Genomic DNA, 12,032 nt, shown 5'->3' on the forward strand with positions numbered 1-12,032 from the left:
AGCAACTTTCATGAACGGAACTCTCCAAAGGTAGTCTTCTACAGAAAGAACTAAGAAATTTAGGGTGCATGAGAAAACAGCAAAATGTAAATCTGTCCATTGCTTCCAGGATGGTTGGAGTGATCTTACCTTTGGGATGGGTCGTGTTTTACCCGGCAGTCCTGGAGTACTTGCAGGATGAGATGAGCCGAGAGAAGACCCTGATCTGTGGCTGCTGAATTCAGCTTCCTCATTATTTCCAGGAAATTGCTTATTTGCATGCAATGGTGCTTCAGACTTCTCCAGCCCTGGCTCAAGTGACTGTCCTTGATTTGCAGTATTTGTCCCCATCCTGCACTGAGGGCAAAGGTTGTACGTATCTCCTTTACAACATTCCCAATGATTAGCCTCGCCCTCCCCATTCTCGTTCTCCTCCAGATTTCTCCGTGAATCAGCTTCCATAGCAGCAGAGATAAGGTCAGGACTAGAACCAGACATCCTCCTTTGGGCGTGATTGCTAAGAGGACTGCGTAGGGCTGCAGCAGGGCCAAAATATCGAAGGTTGTTAGCACAGTTGGCTATGTCCTGCCCATGGATGTTCATTCGGGGGGGATGCCCATGATGATGATGGGGGTGGTGCTGATGATGGTGAGATGGATGGGCCAAGTCATCTTGAGCTGACTGATTTTTCAAGATCCCTGTGAAATCATTGTAGCTGCCTTTGCTGTTTCCTCGCCGGTGGCGTGGTTTGCTACGGTAACGTCCTTTGTTACTGAGGGTTGACATCTTTGGACTTCCTGAAAGGGGAGAGCCACTAGGAGCCACTTCAGTGCTGGATATGCCATCCGTCTTCAGCAAGTCAGGCCTGAGAAAGGATACAAAAACCAGCATGCTCTCTATTAGAATTAACATATGCAAGCTTCCACTCTATGAAGATTTTCACATTATTTCCTTCATTTTTTGTCAACATGCCTATTGATAGATGACATTGAAGTAACACAGGTTTTGTTATAGGTCACACAGGGTAAACTAAAAATAAAATTCGGAATTGGCGGAAGCATTGAGGTGAACCAAAGGCATGCATACATCCAGTGGGCTTCTTGACTTTTTGCCTTAAAAAAATAAAATTAGACCTGCATTCCCACCCCATGTTGCTTGCTTAATAATTCAGGTGAACATAGAATAAATCCTATGACTACCAGTTTGCAACAACAGGTTTTGTAGCAATGTGAATTAGCTGTAGCATTATGCTAAAGCACTGGTTTAAAAAAATGCTTGGCTACAAAAGCCCAGCTGTGATTTGTAGGCATTTACTTCTCAGATCTGTGGTGGTTCCACACTACCCACTATCAACAGATCAGTACATACTGAAGAACTCCTCATTCTAAATGGCAAGGAGCAAAAATGCTGAAATGCCACACCAATCTTCAGAATTAAAGCTGTCTAGATAACCCCTTAGTACATTTAATCCAGGCCAAATATCAGCTGACCACTTTGCTAATATTAAAAGCGCACTCTCTGATATAAAAGCTGCATTGGGTACTCTGAGATTCCTAAATGACAACTGATAAAACTCTTTGATCCAACATTCCACTATTAAATTGCACCTGGTCTACATTACTAAAACTTCCATGTTATTGGTGATCATAATCAAGGACACACATATCCCATCTTATAGATTAATGTCTAATACAAGGATGCTACACACCAGAAGATTTGTCAGTGCCACTTGAGTAATCAGTCATTTTGTGCAGTAATGGATGCTGACCCTAGCAGATGTGGCTTCCTCATTTTGCAGATATATGCACAGAATTGTGAAAAGCCTTTGAACGTGTTTTTTGATATTTGGCTCACCGTTTAGTCTGGCCCCCAGGCTTGTGTGAGACTCCTCTCCTCTTCATCAGTTTTTCCATTGCATTGGCATGGATTATTGGTCGGACTGGGTGACGCTTGTAAGTCCCAGGATATTTCTTTTCCACAGCTTGCTCCCGCCTGCACATGGATTAAAAATGAAATTTGTAATCTTTTCATTATAAAATGAATTTTTTTAGTATACTTGAAATTTCCCCAAGTCAAAAGAATAATAAATAAATATTACAATCTGTTGTCCACGCGAGTGCTCATGCCAGCATTTTGGGGGGAAACCTAGTTATTCTCTAGGCCACTGTCTTAAACTGGGAGATGGGACCCAATACTAGGTACAGCCTGATCTAAAGTAAGCAATAACAGCAGCAGTACCACCCAAAAAATATATGGTAAACAAAATTGGTATGTTTAGGTTAAAGGTGGGTCTGCATCTGAAGAGGTTGGAGTATGCTGATCTAGGCAACAACTAATGTGACCATAAGTGCTAGTTGTATTTCATATCAAGATTAAAAAACATGGGTGTGCAATAGAAGTGTTGTGTTCTAAAATAAGAAGCTTTCCCCACCACAATCTTGATTAGAAAAAGAAGTGTCTGGAGCACATTCATGGAAAAAGTTAATAGTAAGGAATGGCGATTGTTCTCTTGCACTATAAGGGAAACACAAAGAGAACACAATTTCCTGCCATTGAAGCAAATTACGTGTAGAGTTTGATAGCAGAGGATGGTTGGGTATTACGCTTGTCTGTCATCCGGATCTCGAAACTGATCATTATGGGGTTGTTGTTTTAATCTAGAACAATTGAAAAACCTATGAATCCCTGCTTCTAATTATGTCATCTGCATGGCTACAAGGTACATCTATGTGGATGTGCGTACTTGATGAGCTCCTTTTCTCGAACCTCCAGCTGTAACATGATAGCACTGAGCTCCATGTACAAATTATTGGCTCTCTCCAGTTTTCTCTCATAATGTTCACGAATGTCCAAGGCATGCCTATGAAAAAGAAAGGAGAGCTACAGGTGAGTGGCTTTTCCTGTAAGGGACAATTTGTACAGGTAAAAGGGAAGCTTAATAGATGTACTTATGCAGAATTATTCTCAATTAAACATCTCATCTACCACTTCCAAGATAAGCAAATGATGAAAGTATCTGAATGTAATAAAACCAAAATCAGAGTTTAGATATGAATGAAGCACTCACTAAAGAGAACTCTGTTAAGATACTTCTCCCATAATTCAGGGTCACCCAGGATAAGAGATTGGCAGTAAATTCAGGACAAACAAACAAACAAATGTTATCTCTTTATGCTGTGCATAGTTAACATAAGGAATTTCCTGCAACAGGATGCTTATCTCCTTAAAAAGAAATTCGACAAATTACTGACAGATAAAACTATTGACAGCTATTAGCTATGATAGCTAAATAGAACATCCAGGGTCAGAGGCAGTCTGAATGTCCTGTTTGCATTCTTCCCAGAAATATCTGGCAGTCTCTTGGTGGAAACAGGATAGTTAATTGATCTGAATTAGCAAAGCTCTTCTCACGCACTGAAAGTCAACAGACCTGAGTTCTTCTCTTCTGCGACGAATAAGTTCTTCATCTAACCGGTGTATGCAAGTTCCTTCACTTTTAATCTTCTCAAAGTGCTTCTTCACTTCTTCTCTCCATTCAGCCTGCCAAAGCAATTTAGATGGATACACAGCATAACTCATGGCAGTGACAACTGCACAATAAAGGGTTGCACTACTTTAACATATTAAACAAGAAACCCAAGCTTCTTTATTCCAATAGTACTTTTGTAGTAGGAGGCTGCAAAGCTATCTGATCACCAGGCTTGACCAGGGACTCATCTTTTTAGCTGAAATTCTAACATTAAGTACAGACGTGTATTGCAAATCTCTCCTAGCCTATAAAACTGATTGCCATTTCAAACTTATGAACAGCTCATTTCTTCTCAAATCTGTAGCCAACTGCTTTTCAGGCCCAAGACGACATGGAGAGTATGCAATACTCAAGAAAATATAATAACTATTTATTTGGCTTTAGATCTCATACCACAATTCCTATGGATTTGCACTAAAATACAGCGTAGAAATCTTGATCACGTCGGTAAATTCTTTACTTTAATACTTCACTGGAACAAAATCTGCACCCTGCAGACACCATCCTATCAGGAGGTCCATTCTGCACAATGTTGGAATCAGGTCTTTTGGGTGACAGCACCTACCATTTGGAACTCTGTCTTACTGTATATCACACAGGATTCTTCTATTTTATCTTCTAGATGCCGGCCAAATATATTGCTCTTTCAACAAGCCTTTTAAAACCTTCATCCCAGCTGGTATCTAGCTTGGAATGGAATTAATTTTATGTATGTGCCGTTGCTTTTTATTTACTGCTTTTTATTTACAATTATGTTATTATATTGTAAATCGCTTTGGGGTGCATTATGGGAACATAAATGAATGCCTGTGCTTTTCTCTTCCTATTCGTACCATTTAAGTCTTATTAAAGAACACACGGCAAGCCAACGATACAGTCTGGTGCTAGAAAAAAAAAAAATATTTACCTGAGACTTGAAATAGGTCTCTTGAGGGGTACCCAACACATCAGCAGATGCAATGTCAAGGTGCATAAGCGTCTGTCGAAAAGAGGGCCGATTCCGGGGCTTGCTTTGCCTGACAAATTAAAGAAAAACAGACAGGAGAGACCATCCAAACATAATTAAGAAACAATTTGGAATATTTTAGCTGATGATTTCATTTGAAATAGGCCTTTCTCACTGCCTATTAGAATACGACCACCCCCTAAAGAAAAACAAAGGAGGCAGCAATCAGGAATACATAAATGTCAGTTTCCTTATTCCCTCTCCCGTAGCTGGCAAGGCAAACCAAACCCTCAATGTAACACTAATGTAGAAAGATTAGCTAGATATGAACACTATATCCTCTCACTTTGTTATTTTCCACGCATCCATTTCAGAAGCATCTTTACTTATTCTCCTTTCTCATCCCTTCCTTTCCAGCTACTGGAACAATTATGGTGGGAAAAGAAAAAGGCACCAAATTCAAAAAAGTGCTGAATTATGGTCACAAAGGAAGTATTAGGTGCGTATTCGAAGTGTATCCCCATTCTTCCTTTGCAGGCATGGCTTCTGCTTATTACCTTACTGTCTGCGGCAATCATAATGCATTCGTATCAGCTCATACACTTGAAGAAGTTGTTTTTCCCCAAGCCAATGTATTATTCTAAACTGTGCTTTACAAAAGAACAGACTGTAGTATCACAGTGTTAATGCTAGTCAGTGCAGAGATCTCATCCTTCACTCTCATTTTGTGGGCATACTGTGGCGTTTTTGTACTGGGGGTGGAAGGGGTGTGTGCACAATACCAGCTGGGCACAGGTGTGGACAGAACAACCCTTACCATGTTTGCTTCATAAGGATCTTGAATCCATCTGGGCAAGTGGAGGGCACAGGAAGGTGCAAGCTATTACTGCCTACCCCCCAGATGATAGCTGAGGAGTCAACATCCTTATATGGAATCTCTCCAGTGAGAAGCTCCCACAATACTACTCCAAATGACCTGATAGAAAATGAGAGAGATAAAAATCAGAAAACTGTATATAACAAGGGGGTTAAGGCTCAGAACTTCTAAAGCAAAGCTGCTAGTGATGCTAAGTCATGAGAACATAGTTTGTCTCAGAAGTTCTGTTGGAAACACTGAAACTGACAAGTACTTATGAATGCATTACTCACCAAATATCCACCTTTTCAGAGACAGGTTCATTGCGAATCACCTCTGGCGCCATCCAAGCTACAGTCCCTGCAAAGGACATTTTTGTACTCTTATCGCTGAGTTCTTTAGAAGTACCAAAATCTGAAATTTTTACTGTATCATTGTGAGTAACTAATACACTGAAAAGAAAAAAAAGGGAAAAACAGGGAATACAGTTTGAATGTAATTCCAACTCACAACCACAATTTAGGTCAAATCTCATGTTTTGTCTTACACTCCCCACATGCTAACAACTTACTTGGGTGACTTGAGGTCTCTGTGGATGATTTTATGAAGATGTAAATAGTTCATTCCACTAGCAATCCCTGTTGACCAGTCCACAAGCAGGCGAGGTGTGACCTTCCTACCGGCTCGCAACACTTCATACAGCTGTCCATGAGCACAGTACTCCATTATTATACAGTAGCACGGTGCCTGAGTACAAACGCCCCTGGCATAAAAAAGAACTATAGATTAAAAACAACAACAACATTTATAATAATGAGAACATGCAAGTGAAACAAAATGAAAAGTGCTGACCATTGCTAATTCTCCTGGACAGTAAAAGTACTTCTCACCTTGAGACCAAATCATTCTTTCTTTTAATTTATTCATATTCATATTCTATCCTTCAAATAAAGTCACATTATTTTCACTTTATCCACCAATTAATTGGTCATATATGTACCAGAATAGTAAGTGGAATAATTAAAAGTCTTCCCAGAGCTATTTCATTCTAAACATTCTTTTTCATTCTAAAATTGAATTTAATGAGGTAGCGTTGATTATTATTCAGGGTCTTGGGGCAGAATAAGGAGGATGAAATGCTGCTGAATTAACTCACATTAAAACTCTTTCCACACATAACAATAAAGTTTTCACAAAGAAAGGAGTGGGAAATAAAATTTTAAAAATTGCTGCAATAATAGATTGGGAAGAACTCAGGCTTCCACAGAATACAAAGCATGTTATCCAGTTACAATCATACCTCCGCTTACGTATTCCTCCAGTTACGTAAACTTTGGGATATGTAACCGGCAAAAACCACAAGTATATTTCTGGGTTTTTGCCACACGTACATGCGCAGAAGTGGTCTCTCTGGTTGCGAAAACCTAGGGATCCGGACGGACCTCCAGAACGGATCCCATCTGCAACCAGAGTTACCACTGTACCATGCATCCATAAACAGCAACTTTGTTCCTCCCTTCATATGAACTGGAAACAAGCCAGGAAGATTCAGTTTACTACGGTTTCCATTTATATACTGGGAAACTATGGCTAATGGCTTCCAAACAAGCAAGGATATGAAGCCTTAGTTTAAAGCTGGTTTAATATCCTGGTTTGTTTGGAAACTACAAAAGGAAGCAACTATTAAGTGACACTTGCCAGCTTGTTCACTCACCAATATCTGATCATCTGAGGATAGTCAATTAATATAAGGATTCTGTTTTACCATCAGCAAGCATGGCTAAAGAAATAACCTTGAAGTTGAGATTTTCCAGCTAGAACTACTGTTTAGAGGACAGAAGGAGACCATTGTAACCTGAACACAGTTTAAGGTAAACGTAAAAGGTAAAGGACCACTGACAGTTAAGTTAAAGGCGACTATGGGGTGCAGCGCTCATCTCGTTTTTCAGGCCAAGGGAGCCAGTGTCTGTCCACATACAGGTCATGTAGCCAGCATGACTAAACTGCTTCTGGCACAACGGGACACTGCAATGAGTGCCAGAGCACACAGAAAGGCCATTTACCTTCCCACCACAGCGGTACCTATTTATCTACTTGCACTGGTATGCTTTTGAACTGCTAGGTTGGCAAAAGCTGGGGCAGCTCACCCCGTTGCACAGATTCAAACCTCCAACCTTTCAATTGGCAAGCCCAAGAGGCTCAGTGGTTTAGACCACAGTGCCACCCACAACACAGTTATCAGGACATGAAGACATATAGCACATGAGTCCAAAAAAACAACATTATTGTAGACTCAAGATAATCAAAGTATGACCTACTTGAAAGCAATGATGTTGGGATGCTTCAACTTCCTCAAGTGCTTGATATCCGTTTCACTCTGTTCTCTCACTTTCTTGATGGCCACCTCCTCTGCTCTGAATTTCCCTAAGAAAACAGCTCCCTGCGCTCCACTGCCCAACCACTGAAGTTCAGAAATCTCCTCAAAAGGAACTTCCCATGTATCTGATAAGAAACAAGCATTGTTATTCTGACTGCTATAGCTACCTTTTGTCAGGCCTTAGAGTAATCAACCAGTTAGTGCCTTTGTAGTCTGATGCCCTGTAGAACTTTGCTAGCATGCAAAATGCTCACATCTAGATAATATTGTATTTTAAAAGGGAAAAAAGCACTAGTGCTTTCATTAGCTGTTAAGCTTCCCAGGAAATAACTAGGTGAGCATTCCCATAATAAAGATACTGAGATAGAAGGACAAACACTGTATCTCTTCAACCTAAATATCCCAAATGTTCTACTTATAGAGGTGCTTTGGACCGGAAGTGCTTCCAGACTGGAAGTCAGTAAAGTAAGGGATATCTGACTCTGAAACTGCCTTTGGTGTTCAGGGGTGATGCTACAAGGGGCACCAAACATTTGAAAAGCACAAGTGATAGTCAACTTCAGCTCTGTACAAACAGGAGGGGCCCCATTCATTTAATGAAAGAAGCTCTGAGTATTCATTCCCACTGTACATGAAGCTCTTCCCCACAAATCAGCCCCACAAGCACAGCTTTCCCATGCATAACAAATGCACATTTGTTTTGCTTTAATCACATTTTAAGGAGCTCAGACTATTTGTTTCTTGATCTGGTTTGAGGATCCCTGCTTTAAAGATTATTAAGAGCAACTAAGAATATGATCTTGCCACACCTAGGAAGAGATTTTGCTTGCAGTCATCCCCACATCCCCCCTCCCATCCCAGGGTAGAAAAATAATAGCCCAGATCAGGGGCACAGTGTAGGCGGTGCTGGGGGGCCATGGCCCTGGGCACACAATTTATGTGGGGGCGCAAACCATGCAAGCAACCCCAGCGCAGCCCAGCCTGGCACTCCTCTCCGCCCACCAAGGGCAGTGTCAATCAGTCAATCTCCCCCTGCACAGGTGGGCAGGCGACTCAGCACGGCCCCGCTTTGCTCTGGTGGGGGTGGGGTTGTGGCAGTGGCAAGGGCTGGCGCCTGCCCAGCTCACCCACCCTGGGCATCGACAACCAACCCTACACCACTGTTCCAGGTGTCCAATAAATGACCCAATACAAGAAGCAACACAGAATAGCAGAGATCGCTATTTGGTTTCGGGACTGCCTTATTTTTAGACATTCTGAAAGGTGAGAGGCAGTGCTTTTTTCAGGGGGTACTCAAGGGTCCACAGTATCGGCACCTCTTTTCATTTTGTTAAAAAGTGTGACACTTAGTGTTAACAACTTCATGGTGAGTACTGGCACCTATTTTTCTCGAAAAAAAGGACTGGTGAGTCAGATAGGAAACATTGATCCATAAATTCAAATAGATGAGATTGAGGCTACTGCAATTTTATGACACTCTGGAGGCTATACTTTCCCCTCCTTTATATCTGAGAACATTTTTAAAGCCACAAAAATACATGGTTTGACTTTTTAGGTTTACCTTGTTGCTGCAGCTTGTAGTCAGTGGAGTAAGCTTTCCCTATAATATTCCATACAGGCTTCAAACAACCAAAGAGTCCTTCAAGAAATCCACCATTTCCACTACTTGATCTGTTGAACTGGATCTTGATATCTTCTGTTCCATTGTTGGTCTCTCCAGGTATATTATCATTGGTGCCCTGATGAACAGTAGTTTCCAATTCATCCTGTTCCGTTAACTGTAGCACGCTGTTTTCAAATTGGTCCCTGGAATCCTCACTTACACTGGTCAATACTGTTGTGGCAACTGGACTGCTCATGTTCTCTGATGCATTGCTATGAAGTAAGCCCTTGTCTCGTACGTCTTCTATGATCTCAGATGAAGGATGGAGACCACTGGGTATATGTTCTCCATGCATCCTAGTGAAATCTTTATCTTCATTGAGGGTCTTGGCGATCACAGTCGTAGAGGAAGACCAGCTCAGGGGCTCCTGAGAACTGGTCATTGTACTGTGGGTGTGCATGGAGTTGACAGTCAAAGATATTGCTCTAACAAACACCCGTGCTCACTCCCAGTGTAGAAAGTGGCCACAACACCTGAAAAAGGAACCACAGAAAGGTTATAAGAATCATATATCTGATTACATTTGGAGACAAATATTTTAAATGAACAATAAACTGATGAAAACCGACTATTTGTTCTTCAGTTTAAGCCCAATGATTCATTTCCTAACAAGAAGGCTGTCCTGTCCCAAGGAACTTTTCATACAACAACAAAAGTAGCAATTGCTTGAAGTTACAAGTGTTCTCCCACAGTTGTGGTATCTCTCAGCAATATATTGCATGCTGGACTTTGCCCATCTGTCACATTAAGCCACCTGACATCGAAACCAAACAGGCTCATGTGACAAAACTATTGAAGTATTTACATAGCTTGCCATGAAAAATCCAAGCTGGAATAGGATCATTCCATGCATCTTAAAATAAAAATTTTATTAATATAGAATTAGGTATTTAAAATTAAAGTTAAACAAGGCTGATAGACTTTGTAAATGGATTTGTTATCATAATAACCATTCAAAACAATTGTGCCCAACTGTAATGCAAATTTTTAACAAGTGTGCATTTAGGGGAAAACTATGGTAAGTTGTGTTGTATCTCTATATATAAGGTGTGGGGAGCCTTGGACACCCAATCACCCCAGATGTTGCTGAGATACAACTCCCACCAGCAAGCACAGCCAATAGCCAGGGGTAGTGGGAGTTATAGCTCAGCAATATCTGGAGGGTCAAAGGTTCCCCACACCTGTTTTATAAATAGGTAATTTCTACTGGGCTACCGTTTGATACTATGAGTTTGGACTTACTCAGGCATTATTGCAAGGACAAGTGTGAACTTCGCCCATTTAAAGGTAAATATTATTGACAAAAGTGAATTACTGAGGTACATAGGAATGATCTTCTGTTCAACTATCTGTTTTACTATTACTGGGTTGTTAGTCCCAGCTTAGAATAGTCTAACATAGAACACAGTCATTCCTTAAGACAAGACAGGCTGAACTGAAGGAGAACCGACAGCTATATATAAGCAGGCTGAAACTAACAGTGGAGAAAAAGCTGGACTTGAGTAAGCTGATCTTACAGGAGACTTGCGTTTACTAGAATATGAACAATCCAGTTCCTCCAATTATGCTTTACTATGCGGTATTGTAATACTATAGCTGTCTTTCTATATTATGTAACACCCTTACAAACTGGTTGCATCTATAGCAGCTGTTTGTGATTTATATTCAAAACAAGGGATAGAAATCTTATATGCCTTATGCACTTATCTATATAAACCTGGAGGTAACAATTTTTTTTAAAAAAAAAAGTTAAGATATGTTAAAAATATACATTTTAAAAGAGTCTTCAAGATACAACTGCTGAAATCAACTTTACATCCCTGGAAAAAGCTCTTAAAGCATGTCTGGAATATGCAAACTTTGGAAGACAGAAGAGTTTCACAACCTGGAGCTGAACCACAGCTATAAGTGCCTTTCCTGCTCTAATTTGTCATGTTATGTTCCACTATTATGCTTCTGGGAGCCCCACTTTTGCAGATACAACTTTTATTTTGTAATTCTGTCAAGCAAGAAGAAGAAGAAGAAATGTTTACATCTTTGTTCTGGCATTGGAGAAACCAAAGCTAATTACATATCTGTACATGAATTGACAGACAGAATTGAATTCTGCTCCCCCAGTCTGAAAAAATATGTCCCAGATAAGCTGTTCTTCACATAAATAAAAGCTCAGTTTCAATTGCCCAAGAAAATGTTGCCTTTATTCTGTAAACAATACATTTTATATGTATGATCTTCCCATGTGATATAAAAGATATTTTTAGCATTGTTTCCATTCAGAGCATTTTCATGTTCACAGTCCAGTGGCTCTAGATTGCATAATCTAGTGTCACACAAAATAAATAAGGTTGCATAATGACTTCTGGTAATATCAAACACAGTATTTTTTAAAGTTAAGTTAGAAAAGGAAATGCACATTCATTATTATTATAGAAATATCACTGAACTGATATTTACACTACAAGGTATAGTATGAAAATGAGAATCCACTATCACACATTTCTTTAATCTGTTTCTGTTTCATTAATCTGAAGGGGTCCACTTTGCATTCTCTATATAACCATTATGCAGGCAGAAAGACCTCTCCTCAGCTCCTAGTGTTGTCACAGTAAGATATGAAACCAATAAAAGTTCCTGGCAGAAGCTACTCAGAATACCTCTTTTTACATGCCTTCCATTTATATA

The 12,032-nt window shown here is 40.2% G+C and overlaps 1 protein-coding gene across 9 annotated transcripts in view; it reads right to left on the bottom strand.

Moving 5' to 3' along the window:
* MAP3K13 (mitogen-activated protein kinase kinase kinase 13) overlaps positions 1-12,032 on the bottom strand; it is a 77,829-nt gene that overhangs the window by 11,194 nt on the left and 54,603 nt on the right. For all 9 annotated transcript variants that reach the window (XM_083443220.1, XM_083443221.1, XM_083443218.1 and 6 more), the window contains 10 exons: positions 9,249-9,823; positions 7,629-7,812; positions 5,882-6,073; positions 5,604-5,762; positions 5,272-5,430; positions 4,416-4,524; positions 3,410-3,519; positions 2,723-2,839; positions 1,834-1,971; positions 130-844 (listed from right to left, as the gene is read on the bottom strand). In XM_083443220.1, the coding sequence (XP_083299346.1) occupies positions 130-844; positions 1,834-1,971; positions 2,723-2,839; positions 3,410-3,519; positions 4,416-4,524; positions 5,272-5,430; positions 5,604-5,762; positions 5,882-6,073; positions 7,629-7,812; positions 9,249-9,750 (2,385 nt within the window). In that variant the 5' untranslated portion in view covers positions 9,751-9,823. The remainder of the gene's footprint in view (positions 1-129; positions 845-1,833; positions 1,972-2,722; positions 2,840-3,409; positions 3,520-4,415; positions 4,525-5,271; positions 5,431-5,603; positions 5,763-5,881; positions 6,074-7,628; positions 7,813-9,248; positions 9,824-12,032) is intronic.

The sequence above is a fragment of the Podarcis tiliguerta genome (genome assembly GCF_965153285.1).
Source record: "Podarcis tiliguerta genome assembly, chromosome: 5".
In the NCBI taxonomy this organism is placed as follows: Eukaryota; Metazoa; Chordata; class Lepidosauria; order Squamata; family Lacertidae; genus Podarcis; species Podarcis tiliguerta.